Source organism: Ranitomeya imitator, chromosome 2 (genome assembly GCF_032444005.1).
Source record: "Ranitomeya imitator isolate aRanImi1 chromosome 2, aRanImi1.pri, whole genome shotgun sequence".
Classification (NCBI taxonomy): Eukaryota; Metazoa; Chordata; class Amphibia; order Anura; family Dendrobatidae; genus Ranitomeya; species Ranitomeya imitator.
The window spans coordinates 822,269,876-822,290,992 of record NC_091283.1 but is presented as its reverse complement, the minus strand read 5'-3'; the positions used below and the strand labels follow the sequence as shown (position 1 = coordinate 822,290,992).

Below are 21,117 nucleotides of genomic sequence, written 5' to 3'. Positions count from 1 at the left end.
CAAAAAAAAAAAGAATCAGAAAACACAATGAAACTGAGCCATAGAGAAATCTGACTTCTTATTGTGACCACTTTGCTGCCCATTTCATAGATTGGACGCTTTTTCTCAGTTTCTTTTGTCAGAGACTCCTGGCGACGCGTTTCGCTGACCCGCTGGACAAAAGGCTGAAGGGGAAAGTAGCTGCGCGAGCAGAGGATGAATAAAAGCTGTAGGATTAACCGGGCACAAACCTGAGAACGGTGTCGCTTGTACAGCAGTTCTCGAAAGGCACAACATAGCCAACTTCATGTCCAATGTTAACATCCAGCTCGTCCGCTACCCTCATGGCCAGCCAAACGGCGGTCTGCCGCTGCACCTGAGTGCACACCACCGTCCCGTGCTGATTGTGCGCAGACAGGCAGAACTCCGCGCACCACTGAGGAATCTGCAAAGAGAAGAGACACATAATAAGAGACTGTCCGTCTCAGAGCTGAACTATAGGCACAAGACCGTATACAAAAAAAAAAAAAAAAAATCACTTGGGCTGATTCTAGTCACCACCAGGGGGAGCAATACAAATCTGAATGCAGCGAGCCAGGGCACCATCAGGGATGTCATTTACTGATATATTGAGAGTCAACATTTCCAAGGATTTCCCATTCTGTTGGCCACCAACGCACTTAGAAACCCATCATCTCCTTGACTATACGACATATACTTCACCGCATATAAGTAATGTAATCTCTCTGTTCAGATAAATTGCAGAGTTTGCTGAAATCTGCTTTTCTCTCCACTTAGGCTACTTTCACACTTGTGTCGGTACGGGTCCGTCGCTAAGCGTCGGGCCGACGTACCGACGCACGTTGTGAAGTTTCTGCACTACGTGGGCAGCGGATGCAGTTTTTCGACGCATCCACTGCCCATTCTAAAGTCCGGGGAGGAGGAGGCGGAGTTCCGGCTGCGCATGCGCGGTAGAAAATGGCGGACGTGACGTACGAAAAAACATTACATTGAACGTTTTTTCATGACGACGGTCCACAAAAACACGACGGATCCGTTGCACGACGGAAGCGACGTGTGGCCATCCGTTGCAATCCGTCGCTAATACAAGTCTATGGGAAAAAAACGCATCCTGCGAGCACATTTGCAGGATCCGTTTTTTTTCCCAAAACGACGGATTGCGACCCTATGCCAAACGACTCAAGTGTGAAAGAAGCCTTATAAGCCACTTCTCTTTTGTCTGCCTCCTGAACTAAAAGGGGTATTCCCATCTGCAAGATTCTACCCCAATATGTAGTAGATTTAATAAAAATTATTTGCAAATACCTACAAATTAGAAATTTAGTATAGTTCTTCTCATTTGCCATGTTGCTTACCCAATGTGCAGGGCATTGTAGTAGCTAAGATATCCATGGTTACGAGAAAATATATATATATATATATATATACACACTAGCTATTGAACCCGTTCTACGCCCGGGTGGCAAGCATCTATATTGGTATATGGTCTCCATCCTGGTATGTGCTGCTCCATCCTGCGTCCCCATTCTGTCATGTGCTGCACCCATCCTGCACCCCCATTCTGACATGTGCTGCTCCCATCCTGCACCCCCATTCTGACATGTGCTGCTCCATCCTGCGTCCCCATCCTGCCATGTGTTGCACCCATCTTGCGCCCCCATTCTGTCATGTGTTGCACCCATCCTGCACCCCCATTATGACATGTGCTGCTCCATCCTGCATCCCCATCCTGTCATGTGCTGCTCCATTCTCCGTCCCCATCCTGTCATGTGCTGCACCCATCCTGAGCCCCCATCCTGCCATGTGTTGCACCCATCTTGCGCCCCCATTCTGTCATGTGTTGCACCCATCCTGCGCCCCATCCTGCCATGTGTTGCTCCCATCTCGCGCCCCCATTCTGTCATGTGTTGCACCCATCCTGCGCCCCCATTGTGACATGGCTGCACCCATCCTGCGCCTCCATTCTGTCATGTGCTGCTCCCATCCTGTGCCCCCGTTCTTTCATGTGCTGCTCCCATCCTGCGCCCCCGTTCTGTGATGTGCTGCTCCCATCCTGCGCCCCCGTTCTGTCATGTGCTGCTCCCATCCTGCGCCCCTGTTCTGTCATGTGCTGCTGCCATCCTGCGCCCCTGTTCTGTCATGTGCTGCTGCCATCCTGCGCCCCTGTTCTGTCATGTGCTGCTCCCATCCTGTGCCCCCGTTCTTTCATGTGCTGCTCCCATCCTGCTCCCCCATTCTGTCATGTGCTGCTCCCATCCTGCGCCCGTTCTGTCATGTGCTGCTCCCATCCTGCGCCCGTTCTGTCATGTGCTGCTCCCATCCTGCACCCGTTCTGTCATGTGCTGCTCCCATCCTGCGCCACCATTGTATTATATGCCCCCCATAAGATGCTCCATATGCTGCTGCCATATATATATAAAAAAAATAAAAAAAACCATACTCACCTATCGTCACTGGACGCCGAGTGCTGGGGGCCTGAGCAGGCGGGGACACCGGCGTGCTGTGGGGGTCCGGTGCCGGAGTCACCGCTAGCTCAGGCCCCCAGCACTTGCTATACTCACCTGTCTGTCCCGTTCCAGCGCTGCGCTGTGACTGTTCAGTCAGAGGGCGGCGCCGGTGCGCATTAAGCGCGTCATCGCGCCCTCTGAACTGGGAACGTCACAGCAGAGGACCCAGGAGACCCGGGAGATGGAGCCGCACGCAGCGCTGGAACGGGGGACAGGTGAACATACTTACCCTCCTGGCGGTCCCTGACTCTCCGGTGGAGATCGCGGTGTGCGTTCAGTGCTTACGCATACCGCAATCTCCTGGGAGCGTCACTCTGTGAGGCCCAGACTGCGCAGTCTATAAAGGCTTCGGACAGAGTGACGCTCCCAGCGTTAGAATATAGAATATAAAATATATATATATATATATATATATATATATATATATATATATATATATATATATATATATATATATATATATATATATATATATATATATATATATATATATATACAGGGTGGAGCGCGGTAATTTGCTGATTTGGGAATGAAATAAAAAAATTATGATCATTAGAAAAATTTATTTTATTTTTTTAATTATACTGAACAGTAATGGAATTTTTAAATTACATGGTTTTAAATAGTGTATCTGGCAAATGTCGACCTTCGCTATCCACACACTGCTGCATACGTTTTCTGAAGTTTTCATGAACTCTAACAAGCATGTCCACTGGTATTCTGCCAATTTCAGCTTCAATATTGTTCCTTAGGTCTTCCAAGGTGTTGGGACGGTTGATATACACCTTAGACTTCAGGTAACCCCAAAGGAAAAAAATCGCATGGGGCTAAATCTGGTGAGCGTGCTGGCCAGTTCACATCTCCCCTCAAAGAGATAAGCCGTCCAGGAAACATTTGCCTCAAACAATTCATGGTAACCCTCGCTGTGTGTGCAGTGGCACCATCCTGTTGGAACCATGTATCCTCTAGTTCCATTGCCTCAAGAGCCGGCTGAAAATAATCCTGTATCATAGACAAGTGACGCAATTGTGTTTTTTTCTGATGAGGCACATTTTCACCTCAGTGGGTGTGTAAACAAACAAAATATGCGTTACTGGAGTGAAACAAACCCCAGAGAAGTTCACGAGAGACCTCTGCATTCGGACCGCGTCACTGTGTGGTGCGCCATATCATGAGTAGGCATCATTGGTCCTTACTTTTTTCAGGATAATGGTCGTGCCATAACTGTGAACTCCGAACGGTACTTGTCTATGATACAGGATTATTTTCAGCCGGCTCTTGAGGCAATGGAACTAGAGGATACATGGTTCCAACAGGATGGTGCCACTGCACACACAGCGAGGGTTACCATGAATTGTTTGAGGCAAATGTTTCCTGGACGGCTTATCTCTTTGAGGGGAGATGTGAACTGGCCAGCACGCTCACCAGATTTAGCCCCATGCGATTTTTTCCTTTGGGGTTACCTGAAGTCTAAGGTGTATATCAACCGTCCCAACACCTTGGAAGACCTAAGGAACAATATTGAAGCTGAAATTGGCAGAATACCAGTGGACATGCTTGTTAGAGTTCATGAAAACTTCAGAAAACGTATGCAGCAGTGTGTGGATAGCGAAGGTCGACATTTGCCAGATACACTATTTAAAACCATGTAATTTAAAAATTCCATTACTGTTCAGTATAATTAAAATATAAAATAAATTTTTCTAATGATCATAATTTTTTTATTTAATTCCCAAATCAGCAAATTACCGCGCTCCACCCTGTATATATATATATATATATATATATATATATATATATATATATATATATATATATATATATATATATATATACACACATACATACACACACACACACACATATATACATACACATATATACACAGTTAAGTATCCATGTTACAACCAGTAAAAGTTAACTTACTATATAAATGGTCGTAAGCATGGATATCTTAGCTACTGCAATGCCCTGTGACATAGCGAATCAGAATCAGAAGAACTATACTACATTTCTAATTTCATTGCTAATATTTTTATTATTACACCTATTACATATTGGGATAGGATCTTGGAGATGGGAATACACCTTTACCGATTCAATCTAATAAATACCGTAAATAAATAATGCAAAGTAAAAGTGTGGACTGCCAGCTCACAGAGATCAGATGCCAACTGCGTATAGAAGTCTACTGAGAAAAAGCCCCCCCAATGTAGCCTGAATGATAAGAAAAACAAGTTGTATTATACTCACCCAGGGGGGTCCGGTGCAGTCCGGTCCGATAGGCGTCGCGGGTCGGCGCCTCCCATCTTCATACTATGTCATCCTCTTCCTTGCTTCCTGTCGCGGCTCCTGCGCAGGCGTACTGATTTGCCCTGTTGAGGGCATCGTAAAGTACTGCAGTGCGCAGGGAAAGCTCAGATGGCGGCGGTCTGATTTACTGCTCGTGTGCGATTTCCGCACAGGCGCAGTAAATCATTCGGCTGATCCCGGCGGCAGATGCGCAACGTGTCTACAGGCAGAGGAAGCCGGTGACAATAAAGGGGTTTTCCCATGAACGAAAGTTGATTTTAAAAATTGTCCGTGTGACCGTGTACAGAGCACACCACATCTCCTGGGCAGGGGAGGAAGCAAAAGACAATACTGACATTACAGCAGGGGGATCACAGAGGATTCATTTTGTGAGGTAAAATATTTCACTGACTAAAAGAAAGAAAAAAAAATGTATCCTCTGTGATCCCCTGCTGTAATGTCAGTATGGTCTTTGAGGGGAGAACACAGCACAGGAAGGAGAGAGACAGCAGACAAGGGGGATAGCACATGGGGTAGACAGGTGAAAGAAGAGAGCACAGATGGGAGAAGTCAGCACATAGGGAAAGAGAGAGTGGATAGGTGGGTGAGCACATGGGGGGGAGAGATTCTCAACGCTGCAAAGCCAGCCCCCATCGTGACATTACCGCCCTCCTGATGCGTTCGCAACGGGCCTCCATCTAGTATGTGTATGTATAATATCTACTATATAATGGTCTAAGGGTCACTTCCGTCTGTCTGTCTGTCTGTCACGGATATTCATTGGTTGCGGCCTCTGTCATGGAAATCCAAGTCGCTGATTGGTCGCGGCTGTTTTGCCGCGACCAATCAGCGACAATCACAGTCCGGAAGAAAATGGCCGCTCCTTACTCCCCGCAGTCAGTGCCTGTCGCCCACATACTCCCCTCCGATCACCGCTCACACAGGGTTAATGCCGGTGGTAATGGACCGCGTTATGCCGCGGGTAACGCACTCCGTAACCGCTGCTATTAACTGTGTGTCCTCAACTTTTTACTATTGTTGCTGCCTATGCGGCATCAATAGTAAAAAGATCTAATGTTAAAAATAATAAAAAAAAAAAAAAAACACCTGCTATTCTCACCCTCCGTCGTCCGACGATGCGCTCGCGCCTGCCGCCATCTTCCGTTCCCGGCGATGCATTGTGAAATTACCCAGAAGACTTAGCGGTCTTGCGAGACCGCGAAGTCACCTGGGTAATTTCGCAATGCATCCTGGGAACGGAAGATGGCGGCAGCATTGCGTGCATCAGGACAGCTTCGGTGGATCCCGGCGGGTGAGTATAAACTATTTTTTATTTTAATTATTATTATTTTTTTTTTATAAACAGGGATATGTGCCCACACTGCTGTATAGAAGGTCGGCAGCGTTATATACTACGTGGCTGCTATATACTGCGTGGGCTGTGTTATATACTGCGTGGCTGCTGTATACTACGTGGCCACTGTTATATATTGCGTGGCCTGTATTAACGCATCGGGTATTCTACAATATATATGTATATAGCAGCCACATAGTATATAGCACAGGCCACGTAGTATTTGTCTGCTATATACTACATGGCTCCTATATACTACATGGCCTGTGCTATATACATACATAAATACATATTCTAGAATACCCGATGCGTTAGAAAATCGGGCCACTATATATATATATATATATATATATATATATATATATATATATATATATATATATATATATATATATATATATATATATATATATATATATATATATATATATCTATCATGACAAAGGATATTACATCCAAAACGTCGCCAAGCCGTTTGGGCAATAAAGTCCACTTTTTTAGTCTTATTACAAGATGGTGGCCCGATTCTAACGCATCGGGTGTATATAGCAGCCACATAGTATATAGCACAGGTCACGTAGTATATAGGAATACTACGTGGCCTGTGGTATATACCATGTGGCTGCTATATACATGCATACATATTGTAGAATACCCGATGTGTTAATATAGGCCACACAGTAAATAACACAGCCCACACAGTATATAGCAGCCACGCAGTATATAGCAGCCACGTAGTATATAACACAGCCCACGTAGTATGTAACACTGGCCACGTAATATATAGCACAGCCCACATAGTATCTAACAGTGGCCACGTAGTATATAGCATGCAGTATAGAACACAGCCACATAGTATCTAACACTGGCCAGGTAGTATATAGCAGCCACGCGGTATCTAACACAGCCCACGTAGTATTTAGCAGTGTGGGCACCATATCCCTGTTAAAAAAATAATTAAAATAAAAAATAGTTATATACTCACCAGCCGGGATCCACCGTAGATCCAGCGAACCTCTGGCGATGTGCGCGCGGCTGCCGCCATCTTTCGTTCCCAGGATGCATTGCGAAATTATGCAGATCACTTAGCGGTCTCGTGAGACCGCCAAGTCTTCTGGGTAATTTCGCAATGCATCTCTGGGACCGGAAGCTGGCGGCAGGCGCGAGCGCATCGTCAGACTACGGAAGGCAAGAATAGCAAGTTTTTTGCTTTTTTTTATTACTAGCTGAAGAGCCCGGCGTTGCCTGGGCATAGTAAATATCTGTTGTTAGTTATAGCACGTCACTTCCCTTATTTTCCCATCACGCCTCTCATTTTCCCAATCACATCTTTAATTTTCCCCCTCACATCTCTCATTTTCTCCCTCACACCTCTCATTTTCTCCCTCACTCCTCATTCCCGCCTAACACTTGTCATTTCGACCTCACATCTGTCATTTTCCGATCACTACACTATTTTCCCTCACTCCTCTCATTTTGCACTCACACCTTTTCATTTTCACCTCACACCTCTCATTGTCACCTCAGTATATACATGTTTGTCATCTCTTATATATAGTATACACCTGTATGTCATCTCCTATATATAGTATATACCTGTATGTCATCTCCCCTGTATATATATGTACCTGCTGTGTGTCATCTCCCCTGTATATAGTATATACCTGTAGGTCATCTCCTCCTATATATAGTATATACCTGTATGTCATCTCCTCCTATATATAGTATATACCTGTATGTCATCTCCTCCTGTATATAGTATATACCTGTGTGTCATCTCCCCTGTATATAGTATATATCTGTGTGTCATCTCCTCCTGTATATAGTATATACCTGTATGTCATCTTCTATATATAGCATATACCTGTATGTCATCTCATCCTGTATATAGTATATACCTGTAGGTAATCTGCTCCTGTATATAGTATATACCTGTGTGTCATCTCCTCCTCTATATAGTATATACCTGTGTGTCATCTCCCCTGTATATAGTATATACCTGTGTGATCTCCTGTATTAGACCTCGTTCACACGTTATTTGCTCAGTATTTTTACCTCAGTATTTGTAAGATAAATTGGCAGCCTGATCCTCAGCCAACAGGAAGCCCTCCCCCCTGGCAGTATATATTAGCTCACACATACACATAATAGACAGGTGAAGACACAAAAGAGAATAGTGAAACCAAAAACACTCAGTTTGAAAAAATGTTGCAGTAATCCGCAAGTGCTAGTAAAAGATGTAAAAAACAGGGTATTTGGTTGATACGTTTTTTGCAAAAAATGTATACTAAGCTGCTCTACCAATCTTCACGGTATACCCTTATCAGAGCAGTCCTAACTAATGTATGCAATCCCTATCTGATGTATTTAAAAACCTGATCATCTGTATATAACCTGTGTGAACAGGGTTCAGAGAGGAAAAATCCATGTGTGCATATAGGGTAGAACAGCTTTTGTGCAGATAGCCCAAGAGGAGTGGTGGAACTCCCCAGTCTTGTAGACACAAGAGAACAATTATGGAAACAGGAACACATGGGCTACTTGCACAGTGAACAAGTCTGTATGATCATGTTCACACACCACCAAGAAACCTGAAGACACAAAAGAGAATAGTGAAACCAAAAACACTCAATTTTTTTACATCTTTTACTAGCACTTGCGGATTACTGCAACATTTTTTCAAACTGAGTGTTTTTGGTTTCACTATTCTCTTTTGTGTCTTCAGGTTTCTTGGTGGTGTGTGAACATGATCATACAGACTTGTTCACTGTGCAAGTAGCCCATGTGTTCCTGTTTACATAATAGACAGGTCATGTGACTGACAGCTGCCGTATTTCCTATATGGTACATTTGTTGCTCTTGTAGTTTGTCTGCTTATTAATCAGATTTTTATTTTTGAAGGCTAATACCAGACTTGTGTGTGTTTTAGGGCGAGTTTCGTTTGTCAAGTTGTGTGTGTTGAGTTTTGTGTGGCAACATGCGTGTAGCAACTTTGTGTGTCGAGTTGCATGTGACAGGTTAGTGTAGCAAGTTGTGTGCAGCAAGTTTTGCGCATGGCGAGTTTTGCGCGTGGCGAGTTTTATGTCTGGTGCCTTTTGAGTATGTGCAAGTTTTGTGTGAGGCAACTTTTGCATGTGTTGCAAATTTTGTGCATGTGGCAATTTTTCCGCGTGTGCAAGTTTTGCGTGTGGCGAGTTTTCCATTAGGTGAGTTTTGCACTTGTGGCGAGTTTTGCATGTGGCGAGTTTTGCGCGTGGTGAGTTTTGAGCGGCGACTTTTGTGTTTCGACTTTTATGTGGCGAGATTGGTGTATGTGTGGTGAAATGTGTGCTGAGGGTGCTATATGTGTTCAAGCACGTGGTAGTGTGTGGCGCATTTTGTGTGTGTGTTCATATCCCCATGTGTGGTGAGTATCCCATGTCGAGGCCCCACCTTAGCAACTGTATGGTATATACTCTTTGGCGCCATCGCTCTTGTTCTTTAAGTCCCAGTTGTTCACATCTGGCAGCTGTCAATTTGCCTCCAACACTTTTCCTTTCACTTTTCCCCATTATGTAGATAGGGGAAAAATAGTTTGGTGAATTGGAAAGCGCGGGGTTAAAATTTCACCTCACAACGTAGCCTATGACGCTCTCAGGGTCCAGACGTGTGACTGTGCAAAATTTTGTGGCTGTAGCCGCGACGGTGCAGATGCCAATCCCGGACATACATACACACACACATTCAGCTTTATATAGTAGATTTTTAACATTAGATCTTTTTACTATTGATGCTGCATAGGCAGCATCAATAGTAAAAACTTGGTCACACAGGGTTAATAGCGGCGGTAACAGAGTGAGTTACCCGCGGCATAACGCGGTCCGTTACCGCTGGCATTAACCCTGTGTGAGCGGTGACTGGAGGGGAGTATAGAGCAGGCGCTGACTGCAGGAAGTATGGAGCGGGCGTCGGGCAGTGACTGCAGGAAAGTAGGGAGGGGCTAATATCGGACTGTGGCCGTCGCTGATTGGTCGCGGCAGCCATGACAGGAAGCTGGCGAGACCAATCAGCGACTTGCATTTCCATGACAGACAGAGGCCGCAACCAATGAATATCCGAGCCAGACAGACAGAAGTGACTCTTAGACAATGATAATAGTAGATTGGAAAAGCTTTGCATGATACCTGAGGTAATATCAGATGCTGTTCCAATTTTTCTTATATAAAAAAAAAAAATGACATATGTATATATGTATATGTATGTATGTTTTGTATTAGCCTTGAACCAAATGGGTTAAGCAGCGCAGCAGGCAACCAGTTGTTCCATTCTGAATGACTGGTCAGTGACAAGTGAACAGGGAAATAAGGGCATATTAGCCGGCAGCTCACACCAGATGGCAGCGCCAGGAATATATTACATGCTCAGAGAACAGACAGACATTAGCTCAGAATTTATTTATTTTTTTAAATATAACAATAAAAATGAAAGATTCTTCCAAAGACCTGGGAGGGAGAACAAACATTTATAATGTGGCAGGTCCGGAATGAAAAGAAAATGGGACGTGGTGCAGGACGCTGATTATTTTCTGCTCAGAAAATACTTTTACTATATTATTCACATTATTTGCATTTGTTTCCAGAACACCTGGGTCAGAAGCAATGTATTTGCATTGCAGATACCAGGGAGGCGGACAACCAGTGTCTTGGGGTTGTCACTATACTTCTCTGGTACATTATTATGGCGGCAGTCCCATGTTCAGCACCCACCTCTACAAACCAGAATGGAGCTCCACCGTACAACATGCTCCTGATCCGCCGTGCATGGGACGTCCTTTTATTTATGAGGATGTTTATTTTTTTTTTCTGAGAGCTACCTTGTAAATCTAGATAACTGAAATAAATTTAACTTTTTGATGATTTTCTAATTTTGTGAGAAGCACCTGTAGGTCTGAGTGCAATCTGATGTTTTGTTGGATCGCATTCGGACCAAAAATACGGTGGTCTGCACCTGACCTTAATGTGAGCATTTTACTTTTCCTTTCTGGGTGTGTGGCGTCTTCGGAGTTCACGTTTGCCAACATTTGTCTTTGCAGCCCAATACAAATACGCTGGGAGCTGGATGAAAGTCAAACACCGCACAGGTAGTAAACAATGGAGACAAGCCCTGGTGATCACATACAGAGCACAGGACAGCGTGCAATGATAAAATACCCTACAATGATGTTGGCACATAGAAAAAAAAATATATATATATATAAAATATAATATATATAAAAAAAAAAAAAAAAAAATCACAGTTAAAAATAGGGTGCAAACGCCTCACAGGCACATACCTGTCCTTTTACATAGATTCAAAAAAAGTTGAAGCAGTACACCATATCCAGATTCACAAAGTGCCCTTTAATAGCTCAAATTTTGAGCCCAAGTTTAAAAAGGGATTGAGCAGAATTACAAAAACATGGCTGCTTTCTTTTAGAAACAGTACCACCCTTGACCACGTGTTGTACATGGTATTGCAGCACAGATACATTCAATTCGAGGAGTTGCAGTGATTGGCTGCAGTGGTCACGTGCCCCGTAGTCGTGATGTCACCACTGCATCCTGTAGATGTGACGCAGAGGGAAGGTAAGATAATAAACTCACTTTTTTTGTTGTCGTTTTAAATCAATCCGAGTTCCTTTTTCAATAGGCGCTGTCTCACCAATTCTGGAACAGTTTTTCCTTTTCTTCTATGCCCTGCCGTTCCAAAGTTATGCCCCCCGGGAATAATCGTACTGATTTACCCATTGACCAAATGGGTGTGTACTACAGAATTTCTCCTGGGGGCGTTTGCCTTTTCTCCTCTGATGCTGGCCAATCACAACACGGCCACGCCCACAGAGAAGTTTACGCCCAATTGTTGAAAGCAATCGTGCACCTCTTATTACTCGGAGACATAACTTTTGAATGGAGGGGCACAGAAGAAAAAGAAAAAAAACTGTTCCAAAATCAGCGTAGCAGCGGCTATTGGAGGAGGGACTAAAATTAAATTTAAATGCTGCTTCCCGTTCTGGCCGCATCTTCTCCTGTATGAGCGGTCACGTGGGGCCACCGATTACAGTAATGAATATGCGGCTCCACCCCTATGGGAGGTGGAGCCGCATATTCATTACTGTAAATGAGCGGCCCCACGTGACTGCATACAGGAGAAGATGCGGCCAGAACAGGAAGCAGCGACAGCCAACGAGGGAGGCGGGTGAGTATTTTCAGAACAGCGGGGGGCGCACATTGACAGATCGATCTTTATTTTAAACACTATTATTCATATCTTCTCTGCAGCAAACGCTGCTGCAGGGAAGATATGAATCGCGGCTTCAGCACCAGTGGGGGGGGGGGGGGGGGGGGGACAGCGGTTAATGTAGCGCTGTCTCCTGCATGGCACACGGACTGCACATGGACAACGTCCGTGTGCGGTACGTGTTTTACATGGACCCATTGACTTTAATGGGTCCGTGTAATACGTGCGCTCCCACGAACACTGACATGTCTCAGTGTTTGGCACACAGAGACACGGTCCGCAAAAAAAAAAAAAAAAAAAAAAAAAAAAAAATCAATGACATCTGAACAGATGCATTGATTTTAATGTGTCTACGTGTGTCAGTGTCTCCGGTACGTGAGGAAACTGTCACCTCACGTACCTCACGTTTTTTTCCCCTCTCTCTTTATTCATATGAATGGGAAAAAAAAAAAACAAAACAAACAAACAAAAAACGTAAATGGTTCAAAAAATAAAGTATTTCAGAAATCGTATCCACTTTGCTGGTACTGTTAGATGCTATGTTTATCCTCTCCTGCGGCAAAAAAAATATGAAAAAAAAAAAATGCAATGTGTGAACAAGCATTAAGTAGTTTTTAAATTGTCCATATACGGTATATCTATGATGCAAATATGGCTCCAATTGGAGCCATACGCATTGCTTTACTGAACATGCATGTTGGCCAAGTCAACGCGACTGCACAGAGTCGGATGGATGTCGTGGAGCTGGGTACCTGCCGCTCACTATGTAAACTCACAAAGGTGTAAATTGTGCAATGTAATCCCAGGAAAGGGGAAAATGACAATATGACTGCGGCTGGTGTGCAGAAAGCATCTTGTAGTGATGGGAGATGTCACCTCACGCTGGGAAGGTAAGACAGGCAGCCGCGCCGCTCGCTCCCCCACACTGAGAAGCAAGTCTTACAGCTGCAAGGATCCCGGTACATTCATCCTGGAGACGTCCGAGCCCCCCGTGCTGCAGCCGTGTGTATGTCTGGGCACATACAGGGTGGAGCGCGGTAATTTGCTTTTTTGCACTGCATGCTGTGGCGGCACTGTCGGTCGAAGAGAGGGGAGAGTGGGTGTGGCTTACAGTGGCTGATGGGAGATTTGTATTCCTCTCCCTTTCAGTTGCCATCATGCAGTGGACACGTGAGGAGAGGTCATTTTGTGTTGAAGCGTATTTTTCAAATGCCCACTCGATCATTGCAGTGCAGCGTGCTTTTCGTTTACAATTCGCTGTTCCTCCACGCGGACGTGTTCCTGGACGGCAATCAATTTTCTGATGAGGCACATTTTCACCTCAGTGGGTGTGTAAACAAACAAAATATGCGTTACTGGAGTGAAACAAACCCCAGAGAAGTTCACGAGAGACCTCTGCATTCGGACCGCGTCACTGTGTGGTGCGCCATATCACGAGTAGGCATCATTGGTCCTTACTTTTTTCAGGATAATGGTCATGCCATAACTGTGAACTCCGAACGGTACTTGTCTATGATACAGGATTATTTTCAGCCGGCTCTTGAGGCAATGGAACTAGAGGATACATGGTTCCAACAGGATGGTGCCACTGCACACACAGCGAGGGTTACCATGAATTGTTTGAGGCAAATGTTTCCTGGACGGCTTATCTCTTTGAGGAGAGATGTGAACTGGCCAGCACGCTCACCAGATTTAGCCCCATGCGATTTTTTCCTTTGGGGTTACCTGAAGTCTAAAGTGTATATCAACCGTCCCAACACCTTGGAAGACCTAAGGAACAATATTGAAGCTGAAATTGGCAGAATACCAGTGGACATGCTTGTTAGAGTTCATGAAAACTTCAGAAAACGTATGCAGCAGTGTGTGGATAGCGAAGGTCGACATTTGCCAGATACACTATTTAATACCATGTAATTTAAAAATTCCATTACTGTTCAGTATAATTAAAATATAAAATAAATTTTTCTAATGATCATAATTTTTTTATTTCATTCCCAAATCAGCAAATTACCGCGCTCCACCCTGTACAAGCAGTACTCATGGCTAGATAATGTTTTATTACAGGATTTCTGCATGTGGATCCGTGTGCAGATTAGTCTCATTCGAGGAGCTGATCCGCTTTGTTGAATCCGCACCAATAAGATATTTCTTTTATGGAATGCGAATTTCAGATTTGCGGCAGGTTTATACATTTATGATGCTGTAGCAAATGCAATGGACAGGGATATTTTATACCCATCCACGTGCAGCAGAGAAAACAAAATTATATATACCTACGCAGAATAAATGTGCAGTGGATTTAAAGATGTTGTGTATTTGGGTAAAAAAAAAATAAAAAAAATCCTTATAATGGGCCCATTAAAAAAAGATTTTCAGGCTTGGGGTGCAAGTCTGCAGTCACTTTGTGACTTCAGACTTGTGAATCGTCACAGCACACAGAGCGTGCGCTGTCAGGAATCGGCAGGCAAGTGACCGCAAGTATGTAATTTGCACAGATGCAGTCACATGCAGACTAGACATGCGCGACCTCGCTCAATACAAGTGAATTGAGCAAAGCTGGATACATCTAGTCAGAATGTGGCCAGAAGTGAGCAAACACTTGAGGTTATGTAGGGAGGAGTACAGAGTCAGCGGTCCCTCCTGCGTATCTGCGCCAGAACTGTCGGGACTGTCACCAATATTCCAGGGGGTAGAGGTTTCTGTCTGCCACAGTACTGAACACCTGACTGGTGGGGGCGGGTCGGACTTAAATAGCAGTCTGAGCGGGAAGACGGGTCACTTGGCAGGGAACGAGCTTGTGAGCAGTGGGACGGTTGACTCCCTCTCTACGGACCCACGCCAGTTAGCTGCGCCTGTACTCCTGGCTAGCAAGGCTGCCGACACGTGCTACCCTGAGCCTAGAGAGACATCCTGGTAGTGACCAGGATAGACTCCATACCTTGGCTCCGCTCACCACCGCGGAAGCACCGCTCAGTCCCATCCTCGCGGCGTCTGCTGAGGACTGTCCTACATAAAGTAACATAGTAACATAGTTAGTAAGGCCGAAAAAAGACATTTGTCCATCCAGTTCAGCCTATATTCCATCATAATAAATCCCCAGATCTACGTCCTTCTACAGAACCTAATTGTATGATACAATATTGTTCTGCTCCAGGAAGACATCCAGGCCTCTCTTGAACCCCTCGACTGAGTTCGCCATCTTGAACCCCCCCTTGAACCCCTCGACTGAGTCCTGTGTCCGCTGGACTGTGCTTCTACTGCGGCCTTGTCTACAGAACTTTCCGCTTCTTCCACTGTGCCGCCGACCTTCACCTCTACCCCACCGTGTGCCCGGATCAGGAGATCACGTGCCAAAGGACCCGGAAGATTCATCATCGCAAGGAGACAGGGCATCGCCCTTCTGCGGGACCAGATCGGAGACATCTCACGCCGCCTGCGGTGCTACCGAGGGATCTTCCAGCCACCTTCCTCCAGCGCACAGAGACTGATAACTTAACCTGTTATATTCTAATTCATTTGACATTTTCCCCATCCTAAGGTTCACATCCTTTACACCCCCTGCTTGGACCATCACTGTTGATAAACATAAAGAACCTGTTAACCCTTGCTCTGCCTCCTGTGTGTCACTGCATCCTAAGTACCTGCTAGCATCCTACAGTTACTTGACTGCCTGCTCCTGACAGAACGCATTGGGAGGACTCACAAGTCTACAGACACTAGTGATGGGTGGGGTGGCACGTAGGCTGAGTAGAGTGGCGACGACGCTAGTGATGAGGGGGCATGGTGCGCGGGCTGAGGAGAGGAGGCAATGACGCTAGTGATGAGGGGGATGGCACACGGGTTGAGGAGAGCAGGCGATGACGCTAGTGATGACGTGGATGGCACGCGGGTTGAGGAGAGCAGGCGATGACGCTAGTGATGAGAGGGATGGCACGCGGGTTGAGGAGAGCAGGCGATGACGCTAGTGATGAGAGGGATGGCACGCGGGTTGAGGAGAGCAGGCGATGACGCTAGTGATGAGAGGGATGGCACGCGGGTTGAGGAGAGCAGGCGATGACGCTAGTGATGAGGGGGATGGCACGCGGGTTGAGGAGAGCAGGCGATGACGCTAGTGATGAGGGGGATGGCACGCAGATTGAGGAGAGCAGGCGATGACGCTAGTGATGAGGGGGATGGCACACGGGCCGAGTACATGACTTCATTTTTAGTCAGTTCTGCACCAAAACAACCACCTAAATAAAAGACAAAAAATAAATGAGAAAAAAAAAAAAAATACATTTTAACATCTGCACTGCAATGTCAAAACAACTCGCTGTGTACATGCACAGTGTTTTTGAACTTCTATCAACTGCTTTAGGCTTCGATAACAGCAAAGTGGATAAAAGAAAAGACCGGTCCACTCTTCTGGCAGCTTTTTATTCTATACACAATATATCAAATAATTAAAAAAAAAAAAAAAAAAAAGCTGCGGTTTGGGCAGCATGAATCAGGTGGCAGGTTCCCTTTAATTATACAATAATTAGCCTTTATTCACATAAAGTAAAAGTTCCCAGCATACACCAAGGCTTAACGAACCATAATCCTTGTCCATTTTTACTAACGACCTGCCACAACCCTGACAAGCTCAGATACTACATGAGACAGCAATATTGTGTCTATCCGGGTATGTCCACCCCCCCACCCCCCGAAACGCACCGTGAGCGCCTGACCAGGTCATGTGATATGTGGAAATGACGGGACAGAGTTCACTGAAACTCATTGCAGCAAAACAAATGAGGTCTTGCCTTTTATGACCATTTTATGCAGCACATAATCCATGGGTTAAGATAAAGACATACCTGACTACAGCCATTTACAGCGACCCGAGCAACGTTTTACTGCACAAATAAACCTGTCGGAGTAATCCAGGGCGGCTCCTGTGCACTTAGCCCCGGATTCCCTGTATATAATTATATTCCACCAGGTATGTGCAGTCACCTTGGCTCCGGCAATAGGTTCTGGGTAATATATGCTTATAAAACCAGAATACCATAGTGGCCATTATATAACGTGTGCATGCATCACAACACAAGGAGATGGGTCCCAGCACTGGACCCCAGGCAGGGGCATTGTCAAACTGCCCCTAATGACGGCCCTCAGTGCATGCATCACAGCACAAGTGGGGGCCCCAGGCAAGTGCCTTGTCTGCCTGCCCCTAATGACGGCCCTCAGTGCATGCATCACAGCACAAGTGGGGGCCCCAGGCAAGTGCCTTGTCTGCCTGCCCCTAATGAGGGCCCTGAGTGCATGCATCACAGCACAAGTGGGGGCCCCAGGCAAGTGCCTTGTCTGCCTGCCCCTAAGGCCAGCCCTGAACGAATGTAGCTGGATGACAGCATCTCCAGGTAAAGAGTCACCTTCACAACAATAACATAGTTTTTCTACATGTAGGTGCAGTACCTACAGCTGTTTTCCAGTATGGTTTGACCATCTGACGTAGCACGACATTCCCAAGGGTTTTAGCAGCAACTTGTTCACCCTAGGTGAGAATGATAAGTTGGTTCCTTGCAAGATGCCTTCCTTGAATGGTAAGTGCACCATCCAGTTTGCAAGAACGTTGCACCACGCCATTCTCATTGCTGGCCCCCATATGCAATACTCTCCATGGTTGCACTGCAATTGTGCTGCCTACTACCCAGGAGAGCAACATCAAGACATATTGAGTGCAGACAGCCCTCGCCCATATGTCTTATTGGATACTGACTTACCTGACCTCCACTGTGGTCTTCATCACTGCCCGTGATCGCTGCTCCAGCCACCACCGATTCATGGAATGGCGGCAGCGACAACATTCCTAGCTCCCAATAATCTCCTAGCTCCAGGTTCCAACCGAACAATACAGCTACAGCCAATCAGTATTCACTGATCGTGATGTCCCCACTTTAAGAAGAAGTCAGGAGAAAAGGCGGGGGACCCCAGAAGTGAGTGTTGATGAATCTGCTAGGCAAGTTGCTCTTGACTCCCTCATACACAGGCACACTCGTACAAGTGCTCCTATGTTTCACCAAAAGTCACCCGGCAGTGGCCGATTTCCTTGCCAAAATAAAAAGGGAGTGTGAGATCGAATTCCAACCTCCAGATACTTATGTCCTCTGACAATCTATTGGGGGACAGTGAAGAGGCCACCATAAACATTAGATGGTCAGATATCCTGACTTATCTAAGGTGTATGGGGGACCTTTACTCCTGCCGCACACTTTTCTTGCTACCTACAACTATTAGAAAAAGCAGCACATGGAAGAAACAAATATAAAAAAAAAAAAAAGCCTGACTGGGGCCACAAATCTTGGCCCAACTGTGGACCTTATGCTGATGTTGTTAGTTCTGGCCATGAGAAGCCAGGTCATAATATGGATGTAGAAATGTGCCGGGATTATACTGGTATGAATGGGGCATTAGGATCCTGTTGATGGCCCTGAGGAGAGAAAGGAAGCAACTGCAAGGACCATGGGGTATATAGGGTCATGCACTGTACTGACAGTGGTGAACTACAGTACTGGGGACACCGGGGATTCACAAGGACCGCCTCGTCGGAAGGCACTTTGACCTATTGTAATGCATTCTTACTATAGACAAATACAAGTATATTTTAGAATAAACACCTATAAAAAGGTTACCAGAGGGTAGGGATATTAAAAAATAAAATAATTATATCATATCCGATTCTGCCCATAGTTCCAGGCCTGCTGATCAGACGGACTGGAAGTGACGATGTCCGAACCGCCAGTTACCTGACCCTGCAACCAATCAGTGGCCTCAGCAGTCAGGTTACTGGTCGGAAACATCATCATCACTTCCGCTCCAGTGGACACCGATGCAGAACTGGAACAAAGGGCAAATTCTGTGGCAAGTATTGTCAATTTCTTTCTTTTAGAAGGATTTCTACTCTTGAGTAACAAAGTAGCAGAAAACGCCATAAAGTAGGTATCACGTAAGGGGAAAAAAATAATCATAATAAGTCGGCACAGCAAGGTCTATGTAGATGTACAAGTCCTAAAAACATGGATCAACTATAAACCAATAGTGATTAACTGAAGCAAATTTGGCTGACGGACTTACTTGAGAACTCTTCCCGCACTTGGCCCCTCCAGACACCACCACGATCTGGTTATGAAGCAAACTCTCCAAAAAGACATATTTCGATTTCCAAATAGGAAGACTTTCCCTTTGTTTGAGGAGTTCATAAAACCGGGACGAGTACGGTAAACCGTCAAAAGGATTTAGCTCCAAGTCGTCGAGAAGCCCTTCATCAACGTCGCTCGAGTCTGACTCATCAAGGAAACAGCCCTTCTCCGGAGACACGGTTACCAAATCCCTGACTTCTCCTGGAGATCCCGGCAGAAGAGCCATCATCGGATCCTTCCCATTAATCCAGGGACTTCTTCAATCGACTCCAATCCAATAGCTTGCACCATTTGATTCCTTAAGACTTTCCCGAGGTTTGGAATGACCTCTACAACTGCTGGAAGAAGTTTTGGAAGAGGTTAGACTTGTAGAAGAAGGCCATATCTGCCACACATGAGAAGAAGCTTCTAAAAGCACTTCCCTAGTGTCGTCATTGTAAGTATAGTCTAACTGTGTAGAGAATGATTAAGCAAAGAACCGGCCAGGCCAACCCTCTGTTACACCTGTCTGGATCCTGATTGAGTGTGAATACAAAGCGACAGCAGAGAAGTGATTGTGATCTCAGAGATGGTCATGTGGTGACCTAATCCCAACACAATAGCCCTCGACCAGGCACTATGGGAAGTAGAAAAAAAGAAGCTGACGGAGCACTGGAGTGTTACCAGTCACCACGCTGCAGCTGCCACATGAGAGGACATGGGAAAAAAAAAATTAAATGCTATATGTAACAAGGGATAGAGAATCGAGGCTGATGTGACAGCTCTGTGCAAATGGAGTGCAATCTAAATAAAGGCTTCTGGCATCTGATATGGGAGGCTGACCTACATACACACGAGACAAATATGCAATTCAAACAAAAGAGTGGATAAATTATAAAGTGTCACATAAAAGTAGATCAACAGAACATTATAATACCAGCCACAAATAAGTATAATTATATACATACTAGATGGTGGCCCGATTCTAACGCATCGGGTATTCTAGAATATGCATGTCCACGTAGTATATTGCCCAGCCACGTAGTATATTGCCCAGCCATAGTATACAGCACAGAGCCACGAAGTATATTGCCCATCGACGTAGTATATTGCCCATCGACATAGCATATTGCCCATCGACGTAGCATATTGCCCATCGACGTAGCATATTGCCCATCGACGTAGCATATTGCCCATCGACGTAGCATATTGCCCATCGACGTAGCATATTGCCCATCGACGTAGCATATTGCCCATCGACGTAGCATATTGCCCATCGACGTAGCATATTGCCCATCGACGTAGTATATTGCCCATAAAAGTAGTATATTGCCCAGCCACGTAGTATATTGCCCATCGACATAGTATATTGCCCATCGACATAGTATATTGCCCATCGACATAGTATATTGCCCATAAAAGTAGTATATTGCCCATCAACGTAGTATATTGCCCATCGACATAGTATATTGCCCATAAAAGTAGTATATTGCCCAGCCACGTAGTATATTGCCCATCGACATAGTATATTGCCCATCGACATAGTATATTGCCCATCGACATAGTA

At 45.3% G+C, this 21,117-nt stretch overlaps 1 protein-coding gene across 3 annotated transcripts in view; it reads right to left on the bottom strand.

The window, feature by feature from the left end:
* The window catches only part of DHX32 (DEAH-box helicase 32 (putative)), a 92,752-nt gene that overhangs the window by 49,122 nt on the left and 22,513 nt on the right, over nucleotides 1–21,117 (bottom strand). For 2 of the 3 annotated variants that reach the window (XM_069753952.1, XM_069753953.1), the window contains exons 2-3: nucleotides 19,507–19,906; nucleotides 231–424 (exon numbers count right to left, since the gene is read on the bottom strand). In XM_069753952.1, the coding sequence (XP_069610053.1) occupies nucleotides 231–424; nucleotides 19,507–19,800 (488 nt within the window). In that variant the 5' untranslated portion in view covers nucleotides 19,801–19,906. Of the gene's footprint in view, nucleotides 1–230; nucleotides 425–19,506; nucleotides 20,119–21,117 lie in introns of those variants that run through there. The other variant, XM_069753954.1, reaches the window with a different exon arrangement.